At 41.0% G+C, this 14,527-nt stretch overlaps 1 protein-coding gene across 3 annotated transcripts in view; it reads right to left on the bottom strand.

Annotated features, from left to right (window-relative positions):
• Positions 1 to 14,527, bottom strand: part of DYNC2H1 (dynein cytoplasmic 2 heavy chain 1) — a 669,732-nt gene that overhangs the window by 133,013 nt on the left and 522,192 nt on the right. For all 3 annotated transcript variants that reach the window (XM_073613106.1, XM_073613107.1, XM_073613108.1), the window contains one exon: positions 6,428 to 6,544. In XM_073613106.1, coding sequence (XP_073469207.1) covers positions 6,428 to 6,544 — 117 coding nt within the window. The remainder of the gene's footprint in view (positions 1 to 6,427; positions 6,545 to 14,527) is intronic.

Below are 14,527 nucleotides of genomic sequence, written 5' to 3'. Positions count from 1 at the left end.
CCCCCTTTAGGTCTAGGATACCCCCCTAACCCCCCCTAATAAAGTTTTAACCCATTGATCACCCCCTGTCACCAGTGTCACTAAGCAATCATTTTTCTGATCGCTGTATTAGTGTCGCTGGTGACGTTAGTTAGGGAGGTAAATATTTAGGTTCGCCGTCAGCGTTTTATAGCGTCAGGGACCCCCATATACTATCTAATAAATGTTTTAACCCCTTGATTGCCCCCTAGTTAACCCTTTCAACACTGATCACCGTATAAGTGTTACGGGTGATGCTGGTTAGTTCGTTTATTTTTTATAGTGTCAGGGCACCCGCCGTTTATTACCGAATAAAGGTTTAGCCCCCTGATCGCCCGGCGGTGATATGCGTCGCCCCAGGCAGCGTCAGATTAGCGCCAGTACCGCTAACACCCACGCACGCAGCATACGCCTCCCTTAGTGGTATAGTATCTGTACGTATCAATATCTGATCCGATCAGATCTATACTAGCGTCCCCAGCAGTTTAGGGTTCCCAAAAACGCAGTGTTAGCGGGATCAGCCCAGATACCTGCTAGCACCTGCGTTTTGCCCCTCCACCCGGCCCAGCCCACCCAAGTGCAGTATCGATCGTTCACTGACACTTACAAAACACTAAACGCATAACCGCAGCGTTCGCAGAGTCAGGCCTGATCCCTGCGATCGCTAACAGTTTTTTTTGTAGCATTTTGGTGAACTGGCAAGCACCAGCGGCCTAGTACACCCCGGTCGTAGTCAAACCAGCACTGCAGTAACACTTGGTGACGTGGCGAGTCCCATAAGTGCAGTTCAAGCTGGTGAGGTGGCAAGCACAAATAGTGTCCCGCTGCCACCAAAAAGACAAACACAGGCCCGTCGTGCCCATAATGCCCTTCCTGCTGCATTCGCCAATCCTAATTGGGAACCCACCGCTTCTGCAGCGCCCGTACTTCCCCCATTCACATCCTCAACCAAATGCAGTCGGCTGCATGAGAGGCATTTTTATGTCCTCCCGAGTACTCCTACCCAACGAACCCCCCCAAAAAAGATGTCGTGTCTGCAGCAAGCGCGGATATAGGCGTGACACCCGCTATTATTGTCTCTCCTGTCCTGACAATCCTGGTCTTTGCATTGGTGAATGTTTTGAACGCTACCATTCATTAGTTGAGTATTAGCGTAGGGTACAGCATTGCACAGACTAGGCACACTTTCACAGGGTCTCCCAAGATGCCATCGCATTTTGAGAGACCCGAACCTGGAACCGGTTACAGTTATAAAAGTTAGTTACAAAAAAAAGTGTAAAAAAAAAAAAAAAAAAAAAACACAAACAAAAATATAAAATAAAAAATAATAGTTGTCGTTTTATTGTTCTTTCTCTCTCTATTCTCTCTCTATTGTTCTGCTCTTTTTTACTGTATTCTATTCTGCAATGTTTTATTGTTATTATGTTTTATCATGTTTGCTTTTCAGGTATGCAATTTTTTATACTTAACCGTTTACTGTGCTTTATTGTTAACCACTTTTTTGTCTTCAGGTACGCCATTCACGACTTTGAGTGGTTATACCAGAATGATGCCTGCAGGTTTAGGTATCATCTTGGTATCATTCTTTTCAGCCAGCGGTCGGCTTTCATGTAAAAGCAATCCTAGCGGGTAATTAGCCTCTAGACCGCTTTTACAAGCAGTGGGAGGGAATGCCCCCCCCCCCAACGTCTTCCGTGTTTTTCTCTGGCTCTCCTGTCTCAACAGGGAACCTGAGAATGCAGCCGGTGATTCAGCCAGCTGACCATAGAGCTGATCAGAGACCAGAGTGGCTCCAATCATCTCTATGGCCTAAGAAACCGGAAGCTACGAGCATTTCATGACTTAGATTTCGCCGGATGTAAACAGCGCCATTGGGAAATTGGGAAAGCATTTTATCACACCGATCTTGGTGTGGTCAGATGCTTTGAGGGCAGAGGAGAAATCTAGGGTCTAATAGACCCCAATTTTTTCAAAAAAGAGTACCTGTCACTACCTATTGCTATGATAGGGGATATTTACATTCCCTGAGGTAACAATAAAAATGATTTAAAAAAAAAAAAAAAAATGAAAGGAAAAGTTTTAAAAGAAGATAAAAAAAATAATAATAATAATAAAGGAAAAAAAAAAAAAAAAAAAAAAAGCACCCCTGTCCCCCCTGCTCTCGCGCTAAGGCGAACGCAAGCGTCGGTCTGGCGTCAAATGTAAACAGCAATTGCACCATGCATGTGAGGTATCACCGCGAACGTCAGATCGAGGGCAGTAATTTTAGCAGTAGACCTCCTCTGTAAATCTAAAGTGGTAACCTGTAATGGCTTTTAAAGGCTTTTAAAAATGTATTTAGTTTGTCGCCACTGCACGTTTGTGCGCAATTTTAAAGCATATCATGTTTGGTATCCATGTACTCGGCCTAAGATCATCTTTTTTATTTCATCAAACATTTGGGCAATATAGTGTGTTTTAGTGCATTAAAATTTAAAAAAGTGTGTTTTTTCCCCAAAAAATGCGTTTGAAAAATCGCTGCGCAAATACTGTGTGAAAAAAAAAAATGAAACATCCACCATTTTAATCTGTAGGGCATTTGCTTTAAAAAAATATATAATGTTTGGGGGTTCAAAGTAATTTTCTTGCAAAAAAAAATTATTTTTTTATGTAATCAAAAAGTGTCAGAAAGGGCTTTGTCTTCAAGTGGTTAGAAGAGTGGGTGATGTGTGACATAAGCTTCTAAATGTTGTGCATAAAATGCCAGGACAGTTCAAAACCCCCCCAAATGACCCCATTTTGGAAAGTAGACACCCCAAGCTATTTGCTGAGAGGCATGTCGAGTCCATGGAATATTTTATATTGTGACACAAGTTGCGGGAAAGAGACAATTTTTTATTTTTTTTTGCGCAAAGTTGTCACTAAATGATATATTGCTCAAACATGCCATGGGAATATGTGAAATTACACCCCAAAATGCATTCTGTTGCTTCTCCTGAGTACGGGGATACCACATGTGTGAGACTTTTTGGGAGCCTAGCCGCGTACGGGACCCCAAAAACCAAGCACCGCCTTCAGGCTTTCTAAGGCCGTAAATTTTTGATTTCACGCTTCACTGCCTATCACAGTTTCTGAGGCCATGGAATGCCCAGGTGGCAAACCCCCCCCCCAAATGACCCCATTTTGGAAAGTAGACACTCCAAGCTATTTGATGAGAGGTATAGTGAGTATTTTGCAGACCTCACTTTTTGTCACAAAGTTTTGAAAATTGAAAAAAGAAAAAAAAAAAAGTTTTTTCTCGTCTTTCTTTATTTTCAAAAACAAATGAGAGCTGCAAAATACTCACCATGCCTCTCAGCAAATAGCTTGGGGTGTCTACTTTCCAAAATGGGGTCATTTGGGGGGGGGTTTGTGCCACCTGGGCATTCCATGGCCTCCGAAACTGTGATAGGCAGTGAAGAGTGAAATCAAAAATTTACACCCTTAGAAATCCTGAAGGCGGTGATTGGTTTTCGGGGCCCCGTACGCGGCTAGGCTCCCAAAAAGTCCCACACATGTGGTATCCCCGTACTCAGAAGTAGCTAAATGTATTTTGGGGTGCAATTCCACATATGCCCATGGCCTGTGTGAGCAATATATCATTTAGTGACAACTTTGTGCAAAAAAAAAAAAAAAAAATGTGTCACTTTCCCGCAACTTGTGTCAAAATATAAAACATTCCATGGACTCAACATGCCTCAAATCAAATAGCTTGGGGTGTCTACTTTCCAAAATGGGGTCATTTGGGGGGGTTTTTATGCCATCTGGGCATTTTATGACCTTCAAAACTGTGATAGGTAGTGAGGAGTAAAATCAAAAATGTACGCCCTTAGAAATCCTGAAGGCAGTGATTGGTTTTCGGGGCCCCGTACGCGGCTAGGCTCCCAAAAAGTCCCACACATGTGGTATCCCCGTACTCAGGAGAAGCAGCTAAATGTATTTTGTGGTGCAATTCCACATATGCCCATGGCCTGTGTGAGCAATATATCATTTAGTGACAACTTTTTGTAATTTTTTTTTTTTTTTTTGTCATTATTCAATCACTTGGGACAAAAAAAATAAATATTCAATGGGCTCAACATGCCTCTCAGCAATTTCCTTGGGGTGTCTACTTTCCAAAATGGGGTCATTTGTGGGGGTTTTGTACTGCCCTGCCATTTTAGCACCTCAAGAAACGACATAGGCAGTCATAAATTAAAGGCTGTGTAAATTCCAGAAAATGTACCCTAGTTTGTAGGCGCTATAACTTTTGCGTAAACCAATAAATATACACTTATTGACATTTTTTTTACCAAAGACATGTGGCCTAAATGTATGACTAAAATTGAGTTTATTGGATTTTTTTTTAGAACAAAAAGTAGAAAATATCATTTTTTTTCAAAATTTTCGGTCTTTTTCTGTGTATAGCGCAAAAAATAAAAACGGCAGAGGTGATCAAATACCATCAAAAGAAAGCTCTATTTGTGGGAAGAAAAGGACGCAAATTTAGTTTGGGTACAGCATTGCATGACCGCGCAATTAGCAGTTAAAGCGACGCAGTGCCGAATTGTAAAAAGTGCTCTGGTCAGGAAGGGGGTAAAACCTTCCGGGGCTGAAGTGGTTAATAAGGGCCCTTTCACACTGGGGCGGGGGAGGCGTTGGCGGTAAAGCGCCGCTATTGTAAGCGACGTTTTACCGTCGGTATTCGGCCGCTAGCGGGGCGGTTTTACCCCCCGCTAACGGCCGAGAAAGGGTTAAAAACCACCGCAAAGCGCCTCTGCAGAGGCGCTGTGCCGACGGTATAGCCACGCTGCCCCATTGATTTCAATGGGCAGGAGCGGTGAAGGAGCGGTATACACTCCGCTCCTTCACCGCTCCGAAGATGCTGCTAGCAGGACTTTTTTTACCGTCCTGCTAGCGCACTGCTCCAGTGTGAAAGCCCTCGGGGCTTTCACACTGGAGACAAAGCAGCGGCACTTTCGGGTCGGTTTGCAGGCGCTATTATTAGCGCAATAGTGCCTGCAAACCGTCCCAGTGTGAAAGGCCCTAAATCTGCAAAAATATCAACAATTCTGTGTTTTTCTGTCAATATGGGGTGCTGTGTGTACATTAATGAGGAAAAAAAATGAACTTAAATGATTTTAGCAAATGGCTGCAATATAACAAAGAGTGAAACATTTAAGGGGGTCTGAATACTTTCTGTCCCCACTGTACATGTGGCAGAACAAAGAAAATAAGGATAGAAGAAAAAAAGAAAAAAGAAGATGATAACGATGAAAATAAGAATGAAGAAATGTAGGAAAGAAAAGGAAGAGACTAAGAAAAGAATGTATAAAGACACGTTATAAACAGACGTGAGTTATGGCCCGTACACACGATCCAAATATCGTACGACAGATCATACGACCGTTTTCGCTTAATAATCGCAAGTAGAAATTGAATAGGTAGATAAAGTCACGAAAATTCTCGTACGACTGACAAGAAAAAAAAATTAGAAGTGATGTCATATGTTGTAATGTATTTGTATTGTATTGTCGGATGACAACTATACTGACTAACCAAAAATCGTACTATCAGGAATCCTACGAGGAAAATTTTCGTGCATGCCCGATCGAAAAATATCGGATGAACGGTCGTGATCGGCTGTCGAAAGTAGAGTACACACTATCCGAAAATCATACGATCCTTCCTCGGACAACCGTTTTCGTACGATATTTGGAACGTGTGTACGGGCCATTGGTTTGGACTTTATAGCTTTGAAGATTTTGTGATGCTATTAGAGCAGGGGTAGGCAACCTCGGCCCTCCAGCTGTGGTGAAACTACAAATCCCATCATGTCTCTGCTTCTAGGAGTCATGCCTGTGATTGTCAGGGTCTTGCAATGTCTCATGGGACTTGTAGTTTCAAAACAGCTGGAGGGCTGAGGTTGCCTACCCCTGTATTAGAGGAAGTAATCTGCAGTGGAGTACAGCCTAGTCATGTTATGTCAATAGTGGAGTAGAGCCAGGTCATGTAATGTCAATAGTGGAGTAGAGCCAAGTCATGTAATGTCAATAGTGGAGTAAAGCCAGGTCATGTAATGTCAATAGTGGAGTAGAGCCAGGTCATGTAATGTCAATAGTGGAGTAGAGCCAGGTCATGTAATATCAATAGTGGAGTAGAGTCAGATCATATAATCTCAATAGTGGAGCAGAAGCTGGTCATGTAATGTCAATAGTAGAGAGTAGAGCCAGGTCATGTAATGTCAATAGTGGAGTAGAGCTAGGTCATGTAATCTCAATAGTGGAGCTGAGCCTGATCATGCAATCTTAATGTATTATCTAGGTGGCTTGCTTCTTCTAGGTTTGTAGGAAAAATAGAAACTGTACAAGGTTTCAGAACATATATTGCATATTTATGATTATGACTGCACCTGGTTGAGCTTCTTCCACAGGTTGAGGACAGGAGACAGTTCATTAGACCACAATTCACGATCAAACTTGGAGCCTGCAGTTACCAAGCGGCTTAGAATCCTCAGTTGCGATATCACCTGGGCAGAGCACAGACATAAAAACAAGTAAGCTTTATATTCAAACAACACTCTATTAAAAAATATATATATATTTAATACATGTGTCAGCACATTCACATTTGAATAGCCAACTTCAAACAAAACTTTTGGATAGTGTAGAAAGTTTTACCCTCACTTCATGCCAGAAGTAGTGGGAAAAAGCCTAAAGCTGGGACACAAAAACACATTTTTAGTAGAAAGTGTGAAAGCATAGAAATTCTAACAATGCTTGAATGCTGTCTGAGCCTTCCTGGCTTGGTGACATATGCATTGCCCATGTCTTGTACGAGTGTCACCAGAAGGAAAAAAAATAAAATCTCCCTAGTGGTAGATACATACACATACTAGGGCCAGTTTACACAGGAACCTATTATCCTACTAGCATGTCTTTGAAATGTGGGAGGAAACTTGAGTACCCAGATTAAAACCACACAAGCACAGGAAGAACTTGCAGACTTTATGCAGATAGTCTTCTTGTTGGCATTTGTACCCAAAGACCATAGTACTGCAAGGCAGGAGTGCTAACCCCTAAGCAACTGTGTGGCATCCATCTTGTGCTTTGTGAATTTTTTCCAGATCTGTGCAGTAATCCTGTCTGAAAATTTTCCTCTGTGTCCCTCTCCTTCCATGTGCAGGATGACTAGTCTTGTGTCGCCCCTCTCCTGAATTTTTTTGCAGACAGCCTGTAGTAGGTGGATCCTGCTGGGCCCCTCCCACAGCTGTGCTACAGACTATGAACAACACAGTGATGATGTCACTTCTTCTATACAGGGTAATATCTGGGTTTACAAAGGCATTAGATGCACACAAATTGGAATTATATCCTTTCAGAAATGTACTTGAAAGAAAGTTTTCATTTATTCTTGTGTATTTAAACCAAAGAACAAAAATATAATATATTAATTTAACAGTCCTTAGATGTAGTGGCTGCATTTTCTTTCCTTTTTTTGCCTCTTTTTCTTTATGTACTGATCCTGCTAGTAGCACACTTCCAGTCCTAGAATGACAAGACTCACACCTATGGAGGAGCAGTATTATCATCCTAATAAAGGAAGTGTGCAAGCACTATAGAACCCTATAGCTTTTTCTGAAGAATATGATTATCACCTATTTGATATTCATATTCTTATCAATTATTTTGTAAAGTGTAGGTCTAAGTGAATGTTTCCTGATTTATCACACAGCCCTCTAAGGCTAGGTTCACAACTACAGGTGTGACCGAGCATGGGAGAGTTTCCATGCATCGCGTGTAGGGCAGCCCATTCATTTTAATGAGCTGCATGCAAGAAATGCAAAAAAGGAAGTCCCTGACCCTTTTCCAAAAAGCATGCCACACCAAAATGCATGGTGCTACAGTACTATGCGGTTTGGTGTGCACAAAATTGCAGGCTTTAGCAGATGCATGGGGTGCCATTACCAATTGATGGCACCACCACCCTTCTGCTAAAGGGCAGTAGGTTTCTCTGCATGTCGGGACACTGTACGATTTTGCACACATTCCAAACATGCAGTAGTGTGAAATTAGCCCAATTCTAGACTTGTTTTTTTTTTTTTTTACACTAGTCAGGTTAGCTAAAATGTTGGCTGCTTTGTTGCCTTGTTTGAAAAACTCATCATAGGGGTATTATCTGATCCCCCACCCCTCACGTTTTTTTTTTTTTTGGAATGAACCATATGGGTTCTATTGTATACATCTGGTGCAAACGTAAAGTTAGTATACATGAATTTGGGGGATTTAGCATGATTTAACATTTTCCATATGAATTTTTATTTTGGCAGCATTTACATAGGAGATAATATTCCATCTAAAAAAAGCCTTGAAAATATCCCAGAAAAATGTAATGAGCTGACATGGTGTAGACTGAAATTCCAGCCACCAGAACGTCAAGGCTGCGGTCGAGTTTTCATCAAGCGAATCAGTAATTCTTTGGTATTCTGATCTACACTAGTGGACTATGATCTGATTTCATATGCTTATGTATTGTAACCTGTTGTGATATACAAAGATTTCCCTCCTAGAATGTAATCTATACTAGTCATGGCAGGAATAAGCACACAGCCCTAAATAGGGATTAATGTGTGCCAGACATGTATTAACCCTTTGTTGGATATTAGAGTGTATGTACTGACTATTTTATATTATTGAATGTATTATTTTCAATACTGTCAGTGTCCCCTCTATTTGTCCTGGTGATCATTGTAATCAAAGCAGAAAGTGAGGTGAAATCCAAAATTTTAGAATTTGCACCAGAACAGGAGGCAAAGGATACATTTGCCAAGTGGGTACCTGTTGTGGTGACAACTGTAAAATAGGGGAATTCCCCATACTTTGTGGTGCTTGAGACAGGAAGTAAAGGAAAATCCACCTAACAAGACACAGAGGGCAACAAATAACCTAACAGAGATTTTGACTCTTTTCTTCTCTTTTCAAAATGAAAAGAAAAGTTTTACATACAATTTAATGAGATAAAATATAATTCTAGCCTCTGTTAGAGTTTCTGTCCAAGTTTTATAGAGAATTGTCCTATTTTCCTGTCCCGGGGACACAGTTGTCAATAGGTTGTAAAACAAGGAGAAATCTCCAGTTGGGACACAAGCAGCAATTAAGAAAAGTGTTTTAATTGCTTTTTATGTGCCTATTACAGAATTACACTCTTTGCCTGTGTCTTGTCACCTGGGCAGGAGATAAGGTGAAATCTTCCCTAAGGAAAACCAGAAAGCAGTAAAAATGTTGGTGTAACTTGAACTGTTCCATTAGTAGTGATAAAGGGCATGCTACTTCCGGAGTCATTTTCAACAGCCTAATATGAATGTTGGGGTCTTGCTTTGCAAACTGGAGAGATTCATATTTAAGGGTTCAGTAGAGGGGGGGTAGAGTGTATGTGTGTGTCAAGAATTTGCCTTTCTCTTGCTTATGGTCCCTCTCTCTAGCTTTTTATTTTCTGATGCTGTGTTGAGAACACTATGCTGTTAGGGATCATTACGAATACTGAGAGTAGAAAACAGCAACTGTTGGTAGGTGCCCTTACATCCCCACATGTATCTGCTGGAGCAGGTTTTAAGCCAGCCATAGACAGTTCAAATCTTGGCCAGTTCATCAGGAACCAGCCGAGATTCGAACCATGTAAGGGCAGGCTGCATGTACCAAAGTTTGACTGATCAACCACAACTAGCCTGCCGGATTTTACATAAGATTAAGAAAGAAATGGTGGTTGCAGGAAAGAAATTTGCTTAGTCTTTGGCTGGCCTTAAAGTGTTACTAAACCTAGGACCCTGCATTCACTATATCTGGCTGTGGTTTGATTAACACTTTGATAACAATGACCCATTCACCCCATATGCATTGGATTGCCTTGAGAAGTGTTTCCCAATTCGCTCCCAACGCATAGTTAAGGCAATTTGCGTTTTGTCCTATTGTTTCAGTTTACAGAAATGCACTGGGTTGGTGGGTGCTGAAAAAAGTAGGGCAGAATGCATTTTTTATGCAGCACAGCAAGTTGTGACGTAGTACACCACACCATGAAATGTGGTGCATAAAGTTGAATATTTTGTGTAATTTCAATACAGTTGTAAAACAAGGGAAAAGAAGGTAAACAGTGCAATGTCTTGTAACAAGGCATTGAATTGCCCCTTCCCATCTCACACCAGCATGTGTGTGTTATAAAGATCATAGGTGTAAATGAGTCCTTATGGGGCGTATACACGGTCGGATCTTTCGACCGGACTGGTATGACGGACGCCGACGGACCAAATCCGGCGGACAATCAGATCGTGTGTGGGCTTCACCGGACCTTCAGCGGACTTTTCCAGTCGCAAATCTGACGGACTTTAGATTTGGAACAGGCTTCAAATCTGTTCCATCTGTTCAAAGTCGTAACTCCGCCGGACCCAGAAATCCACTCGTCTGTATGCTAGTCCGACGGACAAAAACTGACGCTAGGGCAGCTATTGGCTACTGGCTATCAACTTCCTTATTTTAGTCCGGTCTACGCCATCACGTACGAATCCGTCGGACTTTGGTATGATCGTGTGTAGGCAAGTCAGTTCGTTAGAAAGTCCGTCGAAAATCCGCTGGAAAGTCTGTCGGACCAGTCCGGTCGAAAAGTCTGCCCGTGTGTATGTGGCATTGGGGATGAATAGGTAAATCTTTCAGTGGATGTTCAGCAGAGAATATATTTGATGGCAACTTATATTTTCCTGCACACTGACAATGAAAACCACCATGTTCTATGGTTCAACCAATGCCTTCTACTGCAGTCAGGCCCACACACACACAGGAGCATGGGAGAGGGACTGTACGGGACAGAACTATGTGAAAAAAAAGTTACAGTCCTATCCAGAAAAACTGCGAAAAACCTCCTGAATTTGGCAGCAATGGATAATATAAAACACAAATTAATGGTAATCAAAAAAAGAATTTGCATCATATCTACTGTGTTGGCAAAAGACATGGCCTGCCCAAATAACAGTCCATAAAAGAACTGCTGTACACACCGAAGTGCAAGCAGGGACTGGAAATATACTGTATTTGCTGGCTTGTATGGAAAAAAATAAAGACTGTAGTCCTGTATATGTGGCTCAGTGAAAACAGATTTTAACATTAGAGATATGCAGATCTATAGATTTTTAATGCAAGAGACCAGGAGAAACAATTTTGGATTTTTTTTTTTCCTTTTTAATACACTCAATTCATATTTCACAATGCTGTCAGCAAGAACTACTATTTAATCAAACAAGCAGCAATGCTTATTAATTTAATCTTATTTCAGTCAGTTTAAAATTAGAGGCAGAATACATAATACCTGTGGTAAATGTAAATTTTTTCCCACGACAGCGAACCCTATGTCAGAACAGCTATGTTTTTAAACATGAGAGGCGCAGGAAAATAAATACCCTTATGATGTGTATATAAAAAGCATAATATAGTAAGAGAAATAACATCGGCGCTTGTCAGTTGACAGATGGTTCTAATTAAGTGCTTGCCCAAGTGAAGATTCTGGGGCTTCGCGCTATTCATGTGCCTTTTCCCAGTCAACCATGAAATTACTTCCCAGCTTTAATAACAAAATGATATGTTCTATTTTTCATACCACAACAACAGCGCAATTAGCAACGGGTTAAAAAATGTTGATGGCAGAATGAATGGGTGACCGGTGTTTGTCGTGCTCAGGCTGAATGGATTGGATTGCTACAATTTTCTTGCGCTGAATGCACGTATAGAGCATTGGACTGCTGGAATTCCAGTCTCTAGATGTAGCGATTGAAGAGTATGACACTGGCTGAATATTAAACAGTGGAATCTATACATGCATTTGGGCAAAATGTGCCTTTTTAATGCACAGAGCATAGTGACTTTAACATCTGCCAGAATCAAGTTCAGCAACACGACTCAACAGGCAGCATAACAATGCAGCCATCAGGGTCACTAAGGTATTGCAAGACACACCATACATGTGAACAACATATTAAAGGTTTTGTTAGGCAAATACAGTGCTTGAAAAAGTATTCATACCCCTTGAAATTTTCCACATTTTGTCATGTTACAACCAAAAACGTAAATGTATTTTATTGGGATTTTATGTGGTAGACCAACACAAAGTGGCACATGATTGTGAAGTGGAAGGAAAATAATAAATTGTTTTCAAAATTTCTTACAAATCAATATCTGAAAAGTGTGGCGTGCATTTGTATTCAGCCCCCTTTACTCAGATACCCCTAACTAAAATCTAGTGGCATCAATTGCCCTCAGAAGTCACCTAATTAGTAAGTAGAGTCTACCTGTGTGTAATTTAATCTCAGTATAAATAGATCTGTTCTGTGAAGTCCTCAGAGGTTTGTTAGAGAACCTTAGTGAACAAACAGCATCATGAAGACCAAGGAACACACTAGACAGGTCAGTGATAAAGTTGTAGAGAAGTTTAAAGGAGGGTTGGGGTTTAAAAAAAAATCCCAAGATTTGAACATCTCACAGAGTACTGTTCAATCCATCATCTGAAAATGGAAAGAGTATGGCACAATTGCAAACCTACTAAGACATGGCCGTCCACCTAAACTGACAGGCCGGGCAAGGAGAGCAGAATTCAGAAAAGAAGCCAAGAGGCCCATGGTAACTCTGGAGGAGCTGCAGAGATCCACAGTTCAGGTGGGAGAATCTGTTCACAGGACAACTATTAGTCGTGCACTCCACAAATCTGGCCTTTATGGAAGAGTGGCAAGAAGAAAGCCATTGTTGAAGAAAAGCCTTAAAAAGTCCCGTTTGCAGTTTGTGAGAAGCCATATAGGAGGACACGGCAAACGTGGAAGAAGGTGGAAGAAGGTGCTCTGGTCAGATGAGACCAAAATTGAACTTTTGGGCCTAAAAGCAAAACACAGTGTGTCGGAACACTAACACTGCACATCACCCTAAACACACCAACCCCACTGTAAAACCTAGTGGTAGCAGCATCACATTGTGGGGATACTTTTCTTCAGCAGGGACAGGGAAGCTGGTCAGAGTTGATAGGAAGATGGATGGAGCCAAATACAGGGCAATCTTACAAGAAAACCTGTTAAAGTCTGCAAAAGACTTGAGACTGGGGTGGAGGTTCACCTTCCAGCAGGACAATGACCCTAAACATACAGCCAGAGCTACAATAGAATGGTTTAAATCAAAGCATATTCATGTGTTAGAATGGCCCAGTCAAAGTCCAGACCTAAATCCAATTGAGATCTGTGGCAAGACTTGAAAATTGCTGTTCACAAACGCTCTCCATCCAATCTGACAGAACTTGAGTTATTTTGCAAAAAAGAATGGGCAAAAACTTTACTCTCTAGATGTGCAAAGCTGGTAAAGACATACCCAAAAAGACTTGCAGCTGTAAATGCAGCAAAAGGGGGTTCTACAAAGTTTTGACTCAGGGGGACTGAATACAAATGCACGTCACACTTTTCACATATTTATTTATAAAACTTTTTAAAAAACTTTTCTCATTTTCCTTTCACTTTTCCACAATTATGTGCCACTTTGTGTTGGTCTATCACATAAAATCCCAATAAAATACATTTGGTTGTAACATGACAAAATGTGGAAAGTTTCAAGGGGTATGAATACTTTTTCAAGGCACTGTATACAAGTACTCAGTAAACCAGTAGTGTTTAAAGTGGATCTAGGATCATATATGTGAGTAAAAAAAAAGGTTCAATAAGCGGAACTAAACCTTTCTATCCTTTAAACCAAGGAAGCTGCCATCTGACACCAGCCATTTGATGGCTTGACAGTTCGGTAGAGCGCCAACATAAGCATACTAGTACCATAACAGTTATCTTTCAAGGCATGCCTTGAAAATAACTGTTTTGGGAAACAACTAAAGCAGAACTAAACCTAACTTATCAAAAACCGCAAAAAAGCAGCTCATTATTGCAGAAGAGACATGATATCAAATGGCTGGGGTCATAGCTGATTAAATGTGCAGCACCGCAGGGACTGCAAATTCAAACAGAGGCTAACTTTCCTTGGCTGTAAAGGTCAGATAAGTTTAGCTCAATTTTAATATACTTACCTTTTCCCTGACTTCCACACTTACTACAGGGAGTTATGTCACCATCCTTCTAGTGAGATCCCATGAATGCTGAGTAGCCCAAGTCTGCCTGCAAGTAGAAACTACAGCACTGTACAGGAAAGTCTTTGTGCAAAATTTGGGCTACTCACCGCTCCCTGGGATCTCTCCAGCAGGATGATGGTACCCTCATTTAATGGGAGTAAGGTATGTATGTATATTACTAACTTTTTTTTTTCTTTTAATTGTATTTTTATTAAATTATAAAAGAAGATATACAGTCTTGTTTCACATTGTACATTACACTAGTAATGGCAGCGCAATGTTAACATACAGATTAAAATAAAAGAAAAGATGGAAGATAATTACAGACAAATGATGTCCATGGATAAAGGACACAGGGGTGGACTGTATCGCTTCTTAACAG

This window comes from Aquarana catesbeiana, linkage group LG02 (genome assembly GCF_042186555.1).
Source record: "Aquarana catesbeiana isolate 2022-GZ linkage group LG02, ASM4218655v1, whole genome shotgun sequence".
Classification (NCBI taxonomy): Eukaryota; Metazoa; Chordata; class Amphibia; order Anura; family Ranidae; genus Aquarana; species Aquarana catesbeiana.
This window is presented reverse-complemented; position numbering and strand designations above follow the sequence as displayed.